At 44.7% G+C, this 20,735-nt stretch overlaps 1 protein-coding gene and 1 long non-coding RNA gene across 5 annotated transcripts in view; both read left to right on the top strand.

Moving 5' to 3' along the window:
* LOC133553143 (uncharacterized) overlaps window positions 1-4,363 on the top strand; it is a 183,733-nt gene extending 179,370 nt beyond the window's left edge. For 3 of the 4 annotated variants that reach the window (XR_009806860.1, XR_009806862.1, XR_009806864.1), the window contains one exon: window positions 1,818-4,363. This is a non-coding gene — a long non-coding RNA (uncharacterized LOC133553143). The remainder of the gene's footprint in view (window positions 1-1,817) is intronic. The other variant, XR_009806863.1, reaches the window with a different exon arrangement.
* Window positions 4,364-4,576: 213 nt separating this feature from the next.
* trib2 (tribbles pseudokinase 2) lies at window positions 4,577-20,601 on the top strand. Its single transcript, XM_061901013.1, has 3 exons — window positions 4,577-5,742; window positions 14,978-15,270; window positions 19,071-20,601. Exons 1-3 carry the CDS (start codon window positions 5,470-5,472, stop codon window positions 19,540-19,542), a joined length of 1,038 nt encoding a protein of 345 aa, XP_061756997.1. The 5' UTR covers window positions 4,577-5,469; the 3' UTR covers window positions 19,543-20,601.
* Window positions 20,602-20,735: the final 134 nt, after the last annotated feature.

The following is a 20,735-nucleotide window of genomic DNA, read 5'->3' as shown; positions in this document are numbered from 1 at the left end:
TTTAACACTCTTATTAATATGCACCACACTGTGAAGCCACACCAAACAAGAATGACAAACACATTTCGGGAGAACATCCTCACAGTAACACAACATAAATGCAACACAACAAATATCCAGAATCATTTGCATTACTGACTCTTCCTGAATATATGTTACACCCCCGCACCCCCAACCCCGCCCACCTTATCGACGCACGGGGGGCCAGGTGGGTGGCAGTTTGCTGCTAGCGGGGTGTATAATATAGTCAGGAAGTGTCATTGATGCAAAGGATTCTGGGTATTTGTTGTGTTGCGTTTATATTGTGTTACTGTGAGGATGTTCTCCCGAAATGTGTTTGTCATTCTTGTTTGGTGTGGCTTCACAGCGTGGCGCATATTAGTAAGTGTTTTAAAATTGTTTATATCAGAACTTTTAGTGTATCCTGTATCACTCAGTATGCCTTGCAGTCGTGTGCGTGTGTCTGCGGAAGCCACGCACAACATGCAAGAAGATTGTACATGTTGTGGAAGGCATCAAAGGCAAAGGCTTCATAACACGCCCTAATACTCATCAATTGGGTGACTGCCGGCAGTCATTCGTGAGAATGTTTGCGTCTCCTATTGTCTTCTTTGCTTTGTGACACGGGTCCAAAATGGCTCTTTGAATGGTAAATGTTACCGGTGCCTGAACCATATATATCAAATATTTCCGAATGGTTCAACCGCCACCCGCCCGAATCTATTTAAAATCTATATTTTCGTCATGTCACCCGCCCGACCAGCGGTTTATCCTCGGACTCCGCGGATGAGACCGCAAACCGCGCATCTCTACCGCCTTCCGCCCGATTGTAGCTGAGATAGGCACCAGCGCCCCCCGAGACCCCAAAGGGAATAAGCGGTAGAAAATGGATGGATGGGAGTATATAGCATATACTGTATGTATAATATGTAAATATTACATCAATGTTATATTTTATATTGCTACCATAGTACATTTTTAGTCCACTTAATACCTGCATTATCCTTTCCATCCTTTGAAACTGAACTACTGTGTGGAACAATTTGCCTTACGGATCAAAATCGTTTGTCTAAGTCTAAGATGCCAGTCGCTGCATTTGAAGTATCATTAGCGGTCAAGTATCTCTGCTCTGCATGCACTTTAAAACGCCATCTGGGCAATCAGCTACAGTTTAAAACCCCAAAATTCTTCCGACATTTTGTGTTATGCTGTGCTGTGCATTATACTGAACACATAACTAACATTCAATTTATTAATGCACTCCATTTTTTATGTTGAGATGCAAGGTTTTTAAGTATTTACCTCACCAACTTTTATTAATTAAAGTTATGTGAGTGTGAATGTTGTCTGTCTATCTGTGTTGGCCCTACGATGAGGTTGCGACTTGTCCAGGGCGTACCCCGGCTTCCACCCGAATGCAGCTGATATAGGCTCCAGCACCTCCCCGCAACCCCAAAAGGGACAAGCGGTAGAAAATGGATGGATGGAAGTTAAAGTTAAAGTACCAATGACTAAGTGTGGTGAAATGTGTGCTCTGCATTTGCCCCATCCTCTTGATCACCCCCCTGGGAGGTGAGGAGAGCAGTGAGCAGCAGCGGTGGCCACGCCGTTTTGAGCACAGCATCCTCTGCAGTGGACATTTGTGTTTCCAGAATGGGTGTTGTTTTTTTTAAATAAAGCAAAAACAAACATCCACTGATGATATTACAGCCTAGCATCAGGCTTTCAAACCTTCTATGGATTTTCCAACAGAAGGTATTTCCTACCCCGCTTCTTCCCTCAAAATATAAAATTGTTTTCTTCTGTCTTTCCTCCAGCTTCTCCGGCACATTTCTATCATTTGGCATTGAGTGATCTCATCCTTCCTTGCACCTCCCGCTCTTCTCTTCTGGCGTGTGATCACGTTTCAAAGAGGAAGCGACCCTGCAGGCTTTTTCGGATGTGGCAACTCTGATTCTGTGACGGCCGCCGTTTCACAGAGACAGAGCGAGAAGGCCTCATGCCGCATTCTAACAATCTTTGATGATGACATCCCCGAGCCCCCAGGCCTCGATGACCTTCGCGACGCAACATGGCAGCTTGTTAGGAAGTAGGTTAAGTCGCGGCGCTCCCGGGGGCTGAGGGAGATGCGGAGAAGCTCAGCCATCTTCTGCCGCTTGACCTCTGCAAGTCTTCGAGGACGAGTCAGTCGTGAGTCCTCGCCGCCGCTCTCCCACGAGCATGCTGGGGAAAGCTGATGAGGCCCCAGCGGGTTTTCTCCAGTGAGTCACACCTCCTCTCAGACGGGAGAAGGGATTCTCCCGGGATTCTAACGGCATATTGCATGACGTGTGTCGTTTGTCTTTCACCGGAAAAAAATACATTACCATATTTCCTTGAATAGCCGCCGGGCATATAGTATGCGCCTGCCTTGAATTAATGCCCGGTCAAACTCGCTTCCCAAAATAATTAGCGCATGCTTAGTATTACCGCCTGGTCAAACTCGTGACGTCATGGGTGACACTTCCCCTGTCATCATTTTCAAAATGGAGGAGGCTGATTTCAATACCGGTAATTTGAAATCGCATAAAGGGAAGAAGATTAAGAGCTATTCATTATGATTTAAGGTCCAAACTTACATCACACTCAAATTTTTACTGCATACCTTTGGTAAGTGCCTGAGTGAGAAGAGGTTTTAAAATAATTTGCGCATGCTTACTTTTACAGCATGCCTTTGGTAAGCGCATCAGTGAGAAGAGGTTTTAAATTAATTAGCCCCCCGGTGGCAATTCAAGGAAATACGGTAGTCCAAATTTTCCCCGAACGAAGTTGACTCTGCAACTTTCCACCTTTTGAAAGTATAATCAGGGATAAAACATTGCACTGTTTTAGGGCATTTGTAGAGCCCCCTATGGGTAGTGTTTAAAATATATTTTTAAGCCACACTGGCCTACATGTAATACATATTAAGTTGAAGTACCAATGATTGTCACACACACTAGAAGTAGTGAGATTATTATGTGCATTAAACCCATCACCCTCACCCACTGGGAGGTGAGGGAAGCAGTGAGCAACAGCGGTGGCCACGCTCGGGAATCATTTTGGTCATTTAACCCCCAATTCCAACCCTTGATGCTAAGTGTCAAGCAGGAAGGTAATTGGTCCCATTTTTATAGTCTTTGGTATGACTCGGCCGGGTTTTGGACTCACGACCTACCGATCTCAGTGCGGACACTCTAACAAGCTTTATCACCATTACACACATGCTAAACGACTTATGGACAATTGGTTGCTAAGTAAGTAAGACAGTTTGCTTGATGGCGGCCATGTTTTTCAACCTAGCTTTTTCATACAGCGCTTCACTTTATGCACATGTTTTTATGTGACAGCCTTATTCCGAAATGAAATAGATTCATTTTTGTCCTCAAAAACCTACACACAGTACTCCATAATGACATTGTGAACATGTTGTCTTTTTTTATTTCAGCATTTTTTTCAAAACTATAAAACTAAAAAAAAACACATTTGCATAAGTACTCACAGCATTTGCCCAATAAATAGTTTTTTGATGCCCCTTTGGCAGAAATTACAGCCTCAAGTTGTTTTGAATACAATGCCACAAGCTTGGCACAACTACCTTTGGGCAGTTTCGCCCATTCCGCTTTGCAGCGCCTCTCAAGCTCTATCAGGTTGCATAGGAAGCGTTGGTTTTCATCCAAGATGTCTCTGTACACTGCTGCATTTATCTTTCCTTCTATCCTGACGTGTCTCACAGTTCCTGCCACTAAAAACAGCCCCACAGCATGATGCTGCCACCACCGTTCTCCAGTAGGGATGGCATTGGCCTAGTGATGAGCGGTCAGGGGCGCCGCTAGGGATTTTGGGCCCCATGAAAAGAATCTTTACATGACCACTCTGTATTATAATTTCATCATCATTAGGGGCCTCTCCGGGCCCACCTCCATCATGGGCCTCTAGAATCCGTCTCCTTTACCCCCCCCTTTTTGGCGCCCCTGTGAGCGGTGCCTGGTTTCCTCCAACTATTTTGTTATTTCACGCATGTTCACATCAGCATCACACATTTTCAAATTGCTCATTTCTTGTTACTCAACGCTGTCTGGCTAGCATGCTAGCATTTCAGTTCGACGTTTCAGCATTCACATGAAATTTCCACCGAAATTGCTTTTTCTGGTTCCCAATAAAATGTGTTTTGTGTTGATGCTTTGGGTGACTGGAACAGAATATTTTTATTTGCATTATTTCCGGTGGGAAAATTTGCTTCGGTTTTTGCTTGATTTGGCCCTAGTCTGACTTTTCGGAAGGGATTACAACTGAGGTACCGCGCTGCATTGTTCCATGAATGCCTCTCCATCGGAAAGGAAAACCCTCCGCCATCTTCCTTCCTATGGAATCCCTAGGGGAAAGACATTTGGAAGTGCTGCATATACAGTAGCAGCCCCTTTTTTTTGCAAGAGTGTCACATGACTGCGTGTTATTATTCATGAGGACGGAGGTGTCAGCCAATGGGAAGCCTCCATTGCAATGACGTACGGGAGGCGGGGCCGGAGGCTGGTATGAATGTGTGTGTGCTCGACGTCCAAGCCGCCTACCTCTCTTCTTAGTCCGGCTGCAGGGTGCGCGGTGTGAGCGGCTCCCACTCTGCACTGAATGAACCACAGCAGGCTCCCCACAGCCCAAGCAAGAGGCTCCGCGGCGCCACGGCAGAGACGATGCCCTGCTGAGTCCAGGGATAGGTCCGGGAAACTTATCCGGCCGTCTCCCTCCCTTTCTTCCTTTTCTTCAGCCATCCCGGCAGCAAGCGGCAACTTCCTTCCAGCCGGGAAGCGACAGATGAGAACGACTTTTTTGTCATATTTCCGTGTTTTTTCATCCGTGCGTGGAGCATTCTCCATGTGAGCGTGGATGAATGGAACAAGGCCGTTGCACTGACCTGCTAACAGTTAGCACGGTGGCTAACTAGCAAGCTACACCTGCTAGTCGTCATCGCTTTCCCGCTTCGACTCGTCGGACAACAAGTTTGACTTTTTTTTTTTTATCACTTTACTTCCCTTTTGTGTGTTTTTTGCTCCATAAACAAGCCGAGTGTATTATTGTTTCTGTTTAACGAAACGTGCCACACTATTTTTACAGCGGTGAAATAAGCTAGCAGCTGCTTGACCTGCCTGGTGACGCCGTGACTGCGCTTAAAACTTGACTTTTTCCCCCCCTAAATCCTGTTTCTTAATGCAGTTTATCTAATTTAGTCACATTCTTTAGCAAGTTTCCGTGCCGGTGTATTTTGAACCGGAAGTTCGCACTAAGTATAAAAACAAAGGAAGCTAATGAATAGGTCAAACTAGCTTCGCCTGTTGGAGTCTTGTATTTAATTCCACTGCCTTATTTATTGAGGATACAACGGACGTGCCTGAGCTGAAGCGACCAAAAAGAAGAAGAAGAAGCTCCGGTGTAATTCTGGCACCACATTCCCCCATGAACATACAGAGATCACGTCCTATTAACATTTCACGTCATGGGAGATCGCGGCACAAATCGCACGACTTCGAAGACTTATCTTGCTTGAGGACCACAACCGAGTCCCACCACAGCTTCAGCCCCAATCTCGGCTCGCCCAGCCCGCCAGAGACCCCGGACTCGTCGCACTGCATCTCCCGTATCGGGGACTACCTCCTGCTGGAGCCCCTGGAGGGCGACCACGTCTTCAGAGCCGCACACCTGCACAGCGGGGAAGAGCTCGTCTGCAAGGTGAGCACACACACACACACCTGTCCAGGTGGACTCGCACGCCATGCATTTCGTCATCATTCACCTTCAGCCTGGAAGTCCTTTTTTTTATAGCCTGCAGCGAGCACTCTTCTGTCTGCACTGCTTAGTGATTGCTTGAATTGCAAATAGCGAGCTGGCAGCCAAAAGAGGCCTAATGGAAAAAGTGAATGGGCCACGGTGTGGATTGCATGACGTAACGTTGGCAAAGGAGCAGGAAAGACACACACTCACACCGCCCCCCCCCCCCACCACCACCACCGTTTGTACACAAGCATTGAGATCCTCAATACAAAATGCACGAAAAAAAACAATTTGTGCAATAATTTTGTGACAATTTTTTAAATGCAGAAATAGCCTACTTCATTATCACTGCATATTTGTATGCACTCAAATCATTGTTTTTTTTTTAGTGTTTCATATTTTTTGTGCTTAAATTTGCATTGAATTGTATTTATTTGCGATGACAATTAAGGGATGTATCAAGGAAAGGATGAGCACTCAGCACAATGTTTTGCATTAGTACTAATAACATGCATATATTAGAAATGATCCTTAATAATCTAGCCATCCAGGCTTTACACTGCTTTAGGGTCACCGGAGTGTATCCCAGGTGGGGTACAGCCTGGTCTGGTTACCAGTCAGTTACAGGGCACCTATAGACAAAAAAACATTCATTATTTACCCGTGAGAAGGAAAAATATACATTTATAATGTAATATTCACATTTCAAATGTATTTTTAAAAGGAAGGGTTTGCATAAAAATAGTGGGAAAGATTTAAAAGAAAATTAATGTATTTTTTCATAAATAAAAAACAGTTGAGTGCATTTTTTAAAAGTGATTAGTGGTCTGCAGTGCCCTCGGATGGCCATGAAAGGTATTATTTTTCTCTATGCAACATCTTTCATTTTTGATTAATTCTCATGAGATTGTGCGCTAAATATGGCCATACAATCATGATGTGACACTCCCTTGACCAGTGTCCAATCAATCGATTTTACACCTGCGCCAGTGATCCGCCCCGCTCTTGGTCTAGGAGGTCACCGTGTAGATTGGGAGGACTGTGGGGACTTATCCTATCGACTGCCAGTAGAGGAGCAGCTCTTTACCTGAGCTTCTTGGGCTGGAAGTCAATTGGAAGAAGAGGAGCGGTGGGGGGTTGTTGCCATGGAAACTAAACAGGCGCTGCAACCTGAGGCGGTGGTGTATCGCTATTCGTTAATATGACACTTTCATTTTCCACCCCTCACTTGTGCAGCCTCAACAATGTGGCACGTGGCCTATTTAACTGAACAAGTCATGTGTGAATGTTCTGAATTGTTGTGCTTGGGTAAAAAAAAAATAATATATATTCAGTATTAAAACTATAATGCAAAATGTTTTGACACGTGACTTAGATATTTAAAGTAGAGGTAGGCTTGCTGAAGTTAACTTTCTGGTGGTTCATATTTTGGACCTGTGCCGGCCCGTAACCCTTCCTTTGAAGGACCCATAGCATCCAGATGACCAATATTTGACAAACAAGTTTTCAAGTATTTTTTGCTCCTGAAAAAGAACCTGGCAGTCATTTCCAATATTAATTTGTTGAGTATTAGGTAGATAATTAATTGTACTTTGAACACCCTCTTCTCGCTAGACTAAATATATCACCCCCTCTTGTGTCATGTCATCTGCAGAACTGGGGCCTCATATATTGCACTTGTGTTGATTTCTTACTAAATTCATGCTCCAATCCAGAAAATGACATACAAAGTAAATCAGATGTATAAAGTGTGAACATGCATTAATCCGATCACATTTTTTTCGTACATCCCAATGAACAGGGAATTGAGCACACATGTTGGAGTGATTGGTCACTCTCCGTGCATGCCCCCATTTCAAAACATATTTAAATTAGTCATGCGCCTGAGATCCCACACTCAGCACAATCAGAAAACATAAAGATTGAGCAAGACTGCAAAAAGGAAGGTCATCGACAAAGATTTGGAGATTCTTCTTGTTGAAGTAAAGGTGTGGCAAAATATACTCTTTGGTATGCTGTTCTTTAGTGTTTCCAGCGAACAAAGGAAGGCTGAGTGGGATAAAGTGTGCAAGGCTGTCAATTCTGTAAAATCAGGGGACCGCACTCTGGAACAAAATAAGTGGTACTGCATAAAGAAGTAGGTGGATGTGGCCAGAACAGGTGAAGGGAATGGAGATAAAGTATTGTGCTCACCCCGTTTAAAAAGGTAGTTGCTGCAGTGATACGTAAAACTTTAGAAGAGGTGGGAGCACATGTGCGACTCTGATTACCCTCAAGATAAATATAACTAGTAGTGATGTGCGGATTGATACTGAAATTATACTCTAATAACATTTCTCAATTCAAAATATCAATACTTTTGATACTTAAGTTATTTGAGATGATGTATATTTATAACAGGAATACAGTATAAAGAAAGTAAATCATTAACATCTTGTCTAAATGAAACGCGATTGGTGGGAACTAGTTTTTCTTCCACACGTAAGTAAGTCATGTGCAAACAAGAAAATGACTGGCAATTAAAATGAGTCACTCAGTGTTATAAAACAGAAAATGTTTGTTTCCATTTATTGTAGGCTATTTGGAGACACTACATACTAAATAACAAAGCATTCAGTGCAAAATAACGCCACAATTTGTTTCGCCCTGCGATTTTACATCGTTTAAAGATGATTTCTCAAGAGCAGCAACACTTGAAATACACTGCTTTTTATAGTTTACTAGACACATTGGGATTATTTGCACAAAATATCTTTGTCAGATCGGTGTCGCCTCCTCTCTGAGCTGCTACCTTACCGTGGTAGAGGAGTTTGCGTGTCCCAATGATCCTAGGAGCTATGTTGTCTGGGGGCTTTCATCCCCCCTGGTAGGCCTGTTAGCTCATTCACTCCGAGACATTTAACTCGGCAGAAGACTCCAGTTGGTAAGAGCTACAGTATGTCTTTGCCAGAAGGACTACAACAATCTTTAACCACAACTGATCACAAAAGGATTCAAGAAATGAACACTTTCAAGAAGAGAAGCGCCTCTTTCCATAGATATACTTAATTTCAATCAACCATCCCAAATAAATTCCTCCTCTGTGAGCTGCTACCTTACCGTGGTAGAGGAGTTTACGTGTCCCAATGATCCTAGGAGCTATGTTGTCTGGGGGCTTTCATGGCCCCTGGTAGGGTCTCCCAAGACAAACAGGTCCTAGGTGAGTGATCAGACAAAGAGCAGCTCAAAGACTTCTATGGAATTACAACAAAATGAACCCAGATTTCCCTCGCCCGGACGTGGGTCACCGGGGCCCCGCTCTGGAGCCAGGCCCGGAGTTGGGGCACGATGGCGAGCGCCTGGTGGTCGGGCCTGTCCCCATGGGGCCCGGCCGGGCACAGCCCAAAGAGGCAACGTGGGTCATCCCTCCAATGGGCTCACCACTCATAGGAGGGGCCATAGAGGTCGGGTGCATTGTGAGCTGGGCGGCAGCCGAAGGCAGGGCACTTGGCGGTCCGATCCTCGGCTACAGAAGCTAGCTCTTGGGACGTGGAACGTCACCTCACTGGGGGGGAAGGAGCCTGAGCTAGTGCGCGAGGTAGAGAAGTTCCGGCTGGATATAGTCGGACTCACCTCGACGCACAGCAAGGGCTCTGGAACCAGTTCTCTCGAGAGGGACTGGACCCTCTTCCACTCTGGCGTTGCCGGCAGTGAGAAGCGACGGGCTGGGGTGGCAATTCTCGTTGCCCCCCGGCTCAAAGCCTGCACGTTTGAGTTCAACCCAGTGGACGAGAGGGTAGCTTCCCTTCGCCTTCGGGTGGGGGGACGGGTCCTGACTGTTGTTTGTGCTTACGCACCAAACAGCAGTTCAGAATACCCACCCTTTTTGGGTACACTCGAGGGAGTACTGGAAAGTGCTCCTCCGGGTGATTCCCTTGTCCTACTGGGAGACTTCAACGCTCATGTTGGCAACGACAGTGAAACCTGGAGAGGCGTGATTGGGAAGAATGGTCGCCCGGATCTAAACCTGAGTGGTGTTTTGTTATTGGACTTTTGTGCTCGTCACGGATTGTCCATAACAAACATCATGTTCAAACATAAGGGTGTCCATATGTGCACTTGGCACCAGGACACCCTAGGCCGCAGTTCCATGATCGACTTTGTAGTTGTGTCATCGGATTTGCGGCCTTATGTTTTGGACACTCGGGTGAAGAGAGGGGCGGAGCTTTCTACCGATCACCACCTGGTGGTGAGTTGGCTGCGATGGTGGGGGAGGATGCCGGACAGACCTGGCAGGCCCAAGCGCATTGTGAGGGTCTGCTGGGAACGTCTGGCAGAGTCTCCTGTCAGAGAGAGTTTCAATTCACACCTCCGGGAGAACTTTGAACATGTCACGAGGGAGGTGCGGGACATTGAGTCCGAGTGGACCATGTTCCGAACCTCTATTGTCGAGGCGGCTGATTGGAGCTGTGGCCGCAAGGTTGTTGGTGCCTGTCGTGGCGGTAATCCCAGAACCCGTTGGTGGACACCAGCAGTGAGGGATGCCGTCAAGCTGAAGAAGGAGTCCTATCGGGTTCTTTTGGCTCATAGGACTCCGGAGGCAGTGGACGGGTACCGACGGGCCAAGCGGTGTGCAGCTTTAGCGGTCGCGGAGGCAAAAACTCGGACATGGGAAGAGTTCGGGGAAGCCATGGAAAACGACTTCCGGACGGCTTCGAAGCGATTCTGGACCACCATACGGCGCCTCAGGAAGGGGAAGCAGTGCACTATCAACACCGTGTATGGTGCGTATGGTGTTCTGCTGACTTCGACTGCGGATGTTGTGGATCGGTGGAGGGAATACTTCGAAGACCTCCTCAATCCCACCAACACGTCTTTCTTTGAGGAAGCGGTGCATGGGGAATCTGTAGTGGACTCCTATTTCTGGGGCTGAGGTCGCTGAGGTAGTTAAAAAGCTCCTCGGCGGCAAGGCCCCGGGGGTGGATGAGATCCGCCCGGAGTTCCTCAAGGCTCTGGATGCTGTGGGGCTGTCTTGGTTGACAAGACTCTGCAGCATCGCGTGGACATCGGGGGCGGTACCTCTGGATTGGCAGACCGGGGTGGTGGTCCCTCTCTTTAAGAAGGGGGACCGGAGGGTGTGTTCCAACTATCGTGGGATCACACTCCTCAGCCTTCCCGGTAAGGTTTATTCAGGTGTACTGGAGAGGAGGCTTCGCCGGATAGTCGACCCTCGGATTCAGGAGGAACAGTGTGGTTTTCGTCCTGGTCGTGGAACTGTGGACCAGCTCTATACTCTCGGCAGGGTTCTTGAGGGTGCATGGGAGTTTGCCCAACCAGTCTACATGTGCTTTGTGGACTTGGAGAAAGCATTCGACCGTGTCCCTCGGGAAGTCCTGTGGGGAGTGCTCAGAGAGTATGGGGTATCGGAATGTCTTATTGTGGCAGTCCGCTCCCTGTATGATCAGTGTCAGAGCTTGGTCTGCATTGCTGGCAGTAAGTCGGACACGTTTCCAGTGAGGGTTGGACTCCGCCAAGGCTGTCCTTTGTCACCGATTCTGTTCATAACTTTTATGGACAGAATTTCTAGGCGCAGCCAAGGCGTTGAGGGGTTCCGGTTTGGTGGCCACGGGATTAGGTCTCTGCTTTTTGCAGATGATGTAGTCCTGATGGCTTCATCTGGCCGGGATCTTCAGCTCTCGCTGGATCGGTTCGCAGCCGAGTGTGAAGCGACCGGAATGAGAATCAGCACCTCCAAGTCCGAGTCCATGGTTCTTGCCCGGAAAAGGGTGGAGTGCCATCTCCGGGTTGGGGAGGAGACCCTGCCCCAAGTGGAGGAGTTCAAGTACCTAGGAGTCTTGTTCACGAGTGGGGGAAGAGTGGATCGTGAGATCGACAGGCGGATCGGTGCGGCGTCTTCAGTAATGCGGACGTTGTATCGATCCGTTGTGGTGAAGAAGGAGCTGAGCCGGAAGGCAAAGCTCTCAATTTACCGGTCGATCTACGTTCCCATCCTCACCTATGGTCATGAGCTTTGGGTCATGACCGAAAGGATAAGATCACGGGTACAAGCGGCCGAAATGAGTTTCCTCCGCCGGGTGGCGGGGCTCTCCCTTAGAGATAGGGTGAGAAGCTCTGCCATCCGGGAGGAGCTCAACGTAAAGCCGCTGCTCCTCCACATCGAGAGGAGCCAGATGAAGTGGTTCGGGCATCTGGTCAGGATGCCACCCGAACGCCTCCCTAGGGATGTGTTTAGGGCACGTCCAGCTGGTAGGAAGCCACGGGGAAGACCCAGGACACGTTGGGAAGACTATGTCTCCCGGCTGGCCTGGGAACGCCTCGGGATCCCCCGGGAAGAGCTAGACGAAGTGGCTGGAGATAGGGAAGTCTGGGCTTCCCTGCTTAGGCTGCTGCCCCCGCGACCCGACCTCGGATAAGCGGAAGATGATGGATGGATGGAGATCGGTATCGCCGATAACAGCCTGAATTTTACTCTGGATTGGAAAGAAAATCAGTCCTATCGAACATCACTAATAATTAGTGTAGTTAAAGTACCACTGATAGTTACACACACGTGAGGTGTGGTGAAATTACCTTCTGCATTTGACCCATCCCCTTGTTCCACGCCCCGGGAGGTGAGGGGAGCAGTGAGCAGCTGCGGTGTTTGTACAGTTGCGAAACGTGTTTGTACAGTTGCCTACTCAGAGCCAGATTAGAGTTTAATGTGAGAATTATGTAATATTTGGATGGAAATCTTTTAAACATGCCATCTTATCAAAAAGGATATACAAGACTTTGACTTTTGTTTGATTACTCAATTTATTATTTTAACACAGGAAAGTCATAGCCGCATTTCTACACCATCTCTGGTGCCGTTAATGTGCCACAACCACCAGCAGCTGCAGCTGTCAGTCCGACTGACCAAGCTGTGCTGGAGTCACAGGAACATTTTGTGACGACAAATAATAAAGTAAGACAGATAAATTAATACATCTTCAAAAATATGAATGAGGCATTAAATGCACGGCATAAATAATCACCTAGATAAATTGCTGTACTCACAGATGATTATGAAGTAGGGGTGTAACGGTACACAAAAACTTTGGTTCAGAACGTACCTCGGTTTAGAGGTCACGGTTCAGTTAATTTTCGGTACAGTAAGAAAACAACAAAATATAAATTTTTGGGTTATTTATTTACCAAATTTGTAAATAATGGCTTTATCCTTTAAACATTGGAAACACTATAATAATTCTGCCCATGTTAATCCACATTAAACTGCCTCAAATTGTTGCTTTGATTAAATAAAATGACAAAACCTTTATTCTACATATAAAAAGTGCAAGATTAAACAGTTTCAGGTAAACTCATCATGCCTAATTTATTACAGCATTTGGGAAGCCTGTAGTTGACTTATTATGTAAATGTTATATTTTGTCAACATGTGATAGCAGGGACCCTGCCATTCAAAACTAGGCTGCTACATTACTAATGATTAATATAACTATAGCTGAAAAAATAGTACAATAGCAATAGGAGAGACCATTCATCCCTGAACAACATTGAGTTCATGTGAAATGACAGACAGACAGGGCTTTGCTGCCCCTAACACACACACACACACACACACACACACACACACACACACACACAGCAAAATGAGCTAACGTTACGCTAAAAGCTAATTAGCCTTCACCTCAAGCCAGAACTGCGAGCGAGCTGAGCTGCAGTTTAATTTTCTAGAAGGTCAACGGGTTCATAGTGATGTTAGTAGTAGTTGTGACTGGGAGGTGTTTCTTTATAATTTGGGGAGAGTACGCTGTCCGCTGCTCACATGCTAAACATATATCTGCTCGACGCTGAAGCATTGACATGCGCTCTGAATACTTACTGCTGATTGGCTGTTACATCCCTCTGAATATGCACTGCTGATTGGCTTAGTATGTAACCAATTACTGTAGATGGTTGTGTGGGTGGGGCAATGATGGGTGCTGAGACAGAGGCAGAAAGCAGAGCAGCTTAAGACTTTAGCTTACAAACTCGTTCGATACACCTCCGAACCGGACCAAAACCCCCGTACCGAAACGGTTCAATACAAATACACGTACCGTTACACCCCTACTATGAAGCATTAAATGCATTGTCAAAAAATAGATTTTTTTTTTTTACCTTTTACATTATTGAAATCAAATGTTTGCAAAGTCCGAACAAGCACCTGTGTGTTGCCAGGGTGCCCAGAGCCTGTAGAAATGTGGGTACATCAGCCGTTAAGTTGGCGTGAGGCACCGCACATTTCCACGTCAAGTTCAGTCTTGATGCATCTAAACTTTTCCGTGAAAAGGGCGCATACTAAGTTTTTTTGCGTATGCATGCTAGACATTGTGTATAAAGGCATGCAAAACTAACTGCCTGTTTTTGTCGCCCTGGACCATGATTACTTCTAAACTGATTTAGTTAACACTATTTCCAAAGACGAAATATAAAACAATTAATTTCTGGACTAACTTGGTCTTCCATAGACACGATAGCCTGTTTTTCCTTATGCCTTTTCAGCATTTCCTTTTAACTTCTATAGAAAATGCAAAATACTGTAGAAAACTAGCGGTTTACCTTCTTTTTCCTCTTGCGTTTTTTTTCCGTAAGTTCTGACCGTTGTGTGCTCCTGATTTTTGGGATTGCATTTACATCTCATCCAAACTCTGACTAAAACCCTTCTTCTTCACAGTCTAAATCATTAAAATTATCACTGTAAATTACACTCTTGCTTGGTCATTTTGTGCAAGTCAATTTGACTGGAGAGGTCCATACTTTCCTCATATTGCCATAATTTGGAAATGTATGCAGACTGAGCCCGACAGTTGTAGTTCTACAACCTTCAACAATGCATCTGGCAGACGTTTTTGATAATTCTCTTAAATTCTGCGCTAAAATCTTGTGATCTGTGATGAAGATGCTACCAACACACATACTACACAATATGAAATTGCATCCTGTCTTTTGTAGGGGACGTCAGCACACTGATGTAGGCCTGCGAACATTCTAGACGTGGAAACACGCTTAAAATCATTAGTCTTTTTAAAAAAAAATGTATCCAGAGCTATGAAATGGCTGCCAGTGTTGGCATTTGAGGGTCCTTACACCCTTTCACTTCGAATACTCTTCTGTCTCAGTAAGACCTCTTCAGTCTCCTGACTTCCTGCATCGTCTGTATCTGCAGGTGTTTGATATCGGCCGCTACCAAGAGTTGCTGGCGGCCTACTTCGCCCTGGGCCACCACCAGCACATCAACCAGATCCTGGATATCCTGCTGGGCGAGACACGGGCCTATGTGTTCTTTGAGCGTAGCCATGGCGACATGCACTCCTTCGTGCGGACCTGCAAGAAGCTGCGTGAGGACGAGGCCGCACGACTCTTCTACCAGATAGCTTCTGCCGTGGCGCACTGCCACAACAACGGACTCGTCCTCCGCGACCTCAAGCTAAGGAAGTTTGTCTTCAAGAACGAGTCCAGGTGAGTGCTTAATCTTAACATTTTTGCAGTCTGTGATGAAAGCGTGCTACTGACCCCTGGGGGAAGCCTATGAACTCTACACTTAACAATGCATGTTTTCAGTCAAAACAAAAGTCATGATAATGATCTAGCAACTCTCACTATATATCTTAATTTTTAATGATATTCCTCTCAGCAACAGGTGTTGAAAAAACAAAGTTCCCCACCTAGAAAGAATAAAATATTTTGCACCCCCCACTCTACCCTGTGACTAAATAGTATAATGTGTCTATAAAATTGTTATAACTATACCTCTGCATAACATTGTAAGCTTATTAACAATAAAGGAAACCACACTGGTCTTTCCTCACCCCCCCACCGTGGTTACAGGGAGGCCAAATGCTACATATACTTCATCATATTCTGTTATGGCAAAAAAAAGCATGTTTCCTGAGGTCACATGTGCCGCCCTGGCATTGCACTGTGCCTTCTCAGGGTGTCCTGCCCCACTATTTGAAAAAGACTGCCATAATGTGATACAAACCTCTGCCTATGTGTGCTTAAAAATAAGTTCAAATTAAGCAAACAAGACGCGGTATAGTGAAGAGACTATTTGGTTCCTGACAATATTGCTAAAGTACTGTACATCAAGTTATATTACGATCTTTACATGGAGCAATTCCAACACCTCTAAATAGTAAACACTTATTTAAGATGCTTGTTTGAAACAAAATAAAAATTATAGGACATGTAATACCGGTAAATTACATCAATGCTATGGATTCAAAGTAGTCTGAAGTAATGCTGCCCTCTGTTGGTTGCGACCAAGTAGTGATCCTTTTTCGTAGTAATTGTTAAATTTGATATGACTACCCAATAAAATGAGCCCTTAAAAAGGCACATGGACACGTCTTGCTCACTTTCATTGATAAAACTTATTTTGGGGTGTGAAAGGGTCATCTTTTGAAATTGTATTTAATTATTTTTTGTGGTTTCCCAACCTGTTATTGATATGAATCTGAAACCGTGGAACCTCAATTTACAAATTCAATTGTTTTTTATTTAACAGGGTTTGTAAATAGAAACATCTGTATGTTGAAGACAATTTCTCAAGAAGGAACAACGTAAACCTGAATAATGGGTTTAAGTGTTGACAGAAGTACATCGTTTAGTAAAGCTTAGTACACTTCCAACACTATAAAGCGCTATACAGTACTGGAGTGTAACAATTTTTGCAACAATGTACAGTAGATACTTTCCGAATATTTCAAACCACACATCACATTGCTTGTCTGTTAATTTATTCGGAGTCATATTGAGCTCGCAAAACTATAACAATGTTTTTAAAAGGCTTAAAATACTTAAAAAGCACAGTGCCTAACCGCAGCACTGTGCTTTACTGACTGAATTAGTGCCACAGAGCGATCAGTCCGCCTACAATGGTTGTCTTGCAGGGCACAAAATGGCTGCGATGCAAGACACACAATGAGTAGGCAAAATATTCGTACACTGAGACAAGGGTTGTACATAGAAGCAGATTTTTACTTGTCCTGTGGTTCGTTGAATCGAAAAATTCGTACAATGAGGTGTTCGTCAATCAAGAATTCCACTGTATGAAAAAATCAGATCGGATTAAATCGGCTAGCATGTCCAATACAAACAGTCTTGCAGCGCTAACCCTCAACCCTCACGCATAATAAGGCACAAATAATTAAATTTACTGCATTAGTAATGCAGACTGTGCATCATAGTAGCGGAAAAAATGAGTATCTACGATAAAAGTAGCAAGCACAGAATTTGCGGACCTCCCACATTGTTTGTAAAAACACTTATCCAACATGGCCTGAGGTCATTCTGGCAACTTCTGTGAGCGTTTAGACGGCTAACACATGTTTAGTTAAGTTTTCTTTTCTTTTAAGAAGCAGCTTTTATCTTGTCCCACTTTTAAAGATACACTTATGTTTTGGAAAGGCTTTTATGTAAATTGAAAGCAATTGTCAATGTTAATCCCAAGGAATTTTGTGCTCTACTTCCTCTCGGAAGACTCCCGTCAAGGCAAAATGTCCCGCTTTCATTTCATTTATTTTAAGTCAGGCCACAATTTGTGTGCCAACTTGGGGTTTGAAGTCACATTTCGATTCATTTTGAGTATAGTAAAATTAAACACAAAAACTTAGCTTTTGCGTGAACAACTTTACACAGTGACCCAATTGTGTGATTTAATTTGGTTTAGGATGGACTTTACTGTCTAATTTGCTTAATTGACCATGACACATTTGCATGTGAACACTGCTTTCTACTGTCGTGCCGTTTGGTTTTTTTGTGTATACCACAAACATGACCAGGGCACCTAGATGGAGGTGGGGCCCACAGCAGCCTCCAGTGCTCCTACAAAAGAGGAACATTTGTTTTCACATCACTCTCTAAAAGTCCTTACCAGGGATAGGTGATCTGGCCTAAAATCTGTATCGCATTATATATTGCAGCCTTTTCCAATTGAGATAAATATTATTTGGCATACAAATGATATTTACACTCTTTCAAAACAGGTCATATAGGCTCCTAATTTAGCTACTCTGTCTTCCTTTTTTTGTCTTTCTATCCCCTCCGGCTGCACCAAATGATAATATAAATACATTTAATAAAGTCACATTCAAATAAGACAACAAGAGAAGTATCCTACACTTCTCTTTTGTAAAGTAAATCTGAACAGCCGATATGGGCATCTACATCAACTATATGATTTGCCTGAGAAGCTGGACAGGACAAAAAAAAATAAAGAAATTAGCTACTGACATATGCAGTAACATATTGCGTTATTCCCTGTTCTATTATTTTCTCAACACTGTTATTAGTCTTTGTTAATTTACAGTTAATATCTTGTTACTTTCTGTTGTAACATCTATACCTCTGTTCAAATGTAATAAACACTTATTCTTCTGTTTGATACCTTACATTGGTTTTAGGTGACACTACAAATGTAGGTATTGATCTTGTACCAAGTAGTCCCAGTGTTCATATTTAAATTCCTCAGGCTCTATAAATGATAACTTTTTTAATCAAAGCTGTAATCCTAAAATATTTGTTTTTGAGTTGAGGTTTGAGTTTATTTCGAACATGCAAGCATACAACATGATGCATCACAATTTCCAGTTTCTCTATTCAACATGTTTGAGTAGGAAGAAGCAGAGCTTTTTTAATCCTACCCCTTTTCTTTTAAATAACCATTTCTAAAACTTTTGTCCACTTCCTGTTCTGACTTTATTCACAATATACCATAAGTAATCACAATAAAAATAAATAAATAACACTCGGTGAAGTAAGTTACTTTTCATATGGCGAAATGAGTAAGCTTATTTTAAAAATGAATGGATGGATGGATGAAATAAATTCAGAATGTTTATCATGGTTCTTCTTCTCTGAACTTAGTACACACTTTAAGTTTGAAGAGTTTCTTGAAGTGGATCATACTAATACATTGTTGGATTTCTTTTCTTAATCCATTTGTTGGATTTCTTTTCTTAATCCATTCCATAATTTAATTCCACATACTAATATACTGAAGGTCTTAAGTGCATACAAATATTTTAAATTACTGCATTCACAGACAGACTTGTTAATGTGTGAATGAGTAAATGCGGAACATTAAATGGGGTCTGATACAAATAAATGAATGCCTGGGGGGAACAATTGCTGTTTATGTGAGACTGTCATGCTTCCTGTCACTCATTTTTAATGTGGAACTCCGTGTAAAATGCAAGTAACATTCCAGTTTGGTGTTGGCGGTGTCCTCATACTCGCTCCTTGTGTGGTGTGTGCAGAAGCGAGGTGAAGCTGGAGAGCCTGGAGGACACGTACATCCTGGACGGCCGTGACGACTCTTTGTCGGACAAACACGGCTGCCCCGCCTATGTCAGCCCCGAGATCCTCAACGCCGGTGGCAGCTACTCAGGCAAGGCGGCCGACGTGTGGAGCTTGGGTGTCATGCTATACACCATCCTAGTGGGGCGCTACCCCTTCCACGACGTGGAGCCGGGCTCCCTGTTCAGCAAGATCCGCCGGGGCCACTTCAACGTCCCCGAGACGCTCACACCCAAGGCCAAGTGCCTGATCCGCTCCATCCTCCGCCGCGAGCCCGCCGAGCGCCTCACTTCCCGCGAAATCCTGGAGCATCCGTGGTTCGCGGCCGCCGGGACCGTGGGTGGCGCCGCACACACCCGAGTGGAGCGCGATCAGGAGCAGCTGGTCCCCGACGTGAGCATGGAGGAGGAGGAGCTGGAGTTGTTCAGTTGAGCACAAACCAAGCACAAACAGACCACCAGATCCGCCGCCACGGGGATGGGGGAGGGAGGGGCTTGCCGGTTAGCCCTCAGTAGTTTAGAGACGGTTTGTCATCCGATATATGAGGTGTTTCCATCTTCGCTTTTCCACCATTTTCATGGAAAACCTTGAAGCATGACAAACGCCATCGTGACCCGACGCGGCGCCCGTGACTCCATCACGAAAAATGTAGCAAAATGTACTTTCTTGGGTCGGGGGGGTGATGTTGTGCTCGTCACGGTAAACACATTCTCTTTTTTGACACTACGGCAAACATGAAGGGACGTACGAGCACGGGGAAACAGGAGAACCGACTAAAAGCTTCTCCTTCTCACGCCCCCTTTTTCCTTAGGCATCAAACACCACATTTGGAAACCTTCCGACTTTCTTGTTGACATTTCTGAGTTGTGTTGAGGAAAGAGCAGCATTTATTTAAATCAATATAGAAATATATCAAAGAAATAGACATATATATATATATATTTAAAAGTACATTGCAGGGTTTTTGCCCCCACATTTAGACACCAGACAGGATCACTGTCTCAAGCCCGTCACATTTCCTATATGCCAGTATTCCCGCCCGCCACTCCCTCGGCAACAGTATTGCTCCAATGCGCTCCACGACCTTCCGCCGTGTCGACGCCATCGTGCTCAGATGTTACTTGAAGAAAAAAAATCCACCTCGTCTTCAGCATGAACTCCCGCTAATATGCTAGCTTGCCAACTGGGGGGGAGGGTAGTGCGCAGAGGGGGTTTGCTTGTTTCTTCTTTTGCTGCAAGAATCCTACTGCTTTTCTTTCTTTTCTAGACAGAGCTTCCTCTTTAAGTTGGTGCTGATTTGGTGCTAATGTTTTAGTCCTTTTTAGTTTCACGGACGGGGGAAGGAAGGAAGGGAGGGAGCGGGGGGGAGTTGGGTTGTGCATGGTGGGATGTCTACCCCCAATGTTCTGATTGTATCGTACTAGAGGGGGGAATAATTCTTGTGTTTTTGTCCAAAAATATTCATTAAATAAATACAAGTTGTGAATTGCATTCAGCGCTTGTCATATTTATCTTTCTTTGCATCCGGAAAGTATTCACGGCGCTTCACTTTTTCCACATTTTGTTATAGCCCTATTCCAAAAGCGGATACATTCATTTGTGTCCTTAAAATTCTACACACAATG

The sequence above is a fragment of the Nerophis ophidion genome, linkage group LG05 (genome assembly GCF_033978795.1).
Source record: "Nerophis ophidion isolate RoL-2023_Sa linkage group LG05, RoL_Noph_v1.0, whole genome shotgun sequence".
Taxonomy (NCBI): Eukaryota; Metazoa; Chordata; class Actinopteri; order Syngnathiformes; family Syngnathidae; genus Nerophis; species Nerophis ophidion.
This window is presented reverse-complemented; position numbering and strand designations above follow the sequence as displayed.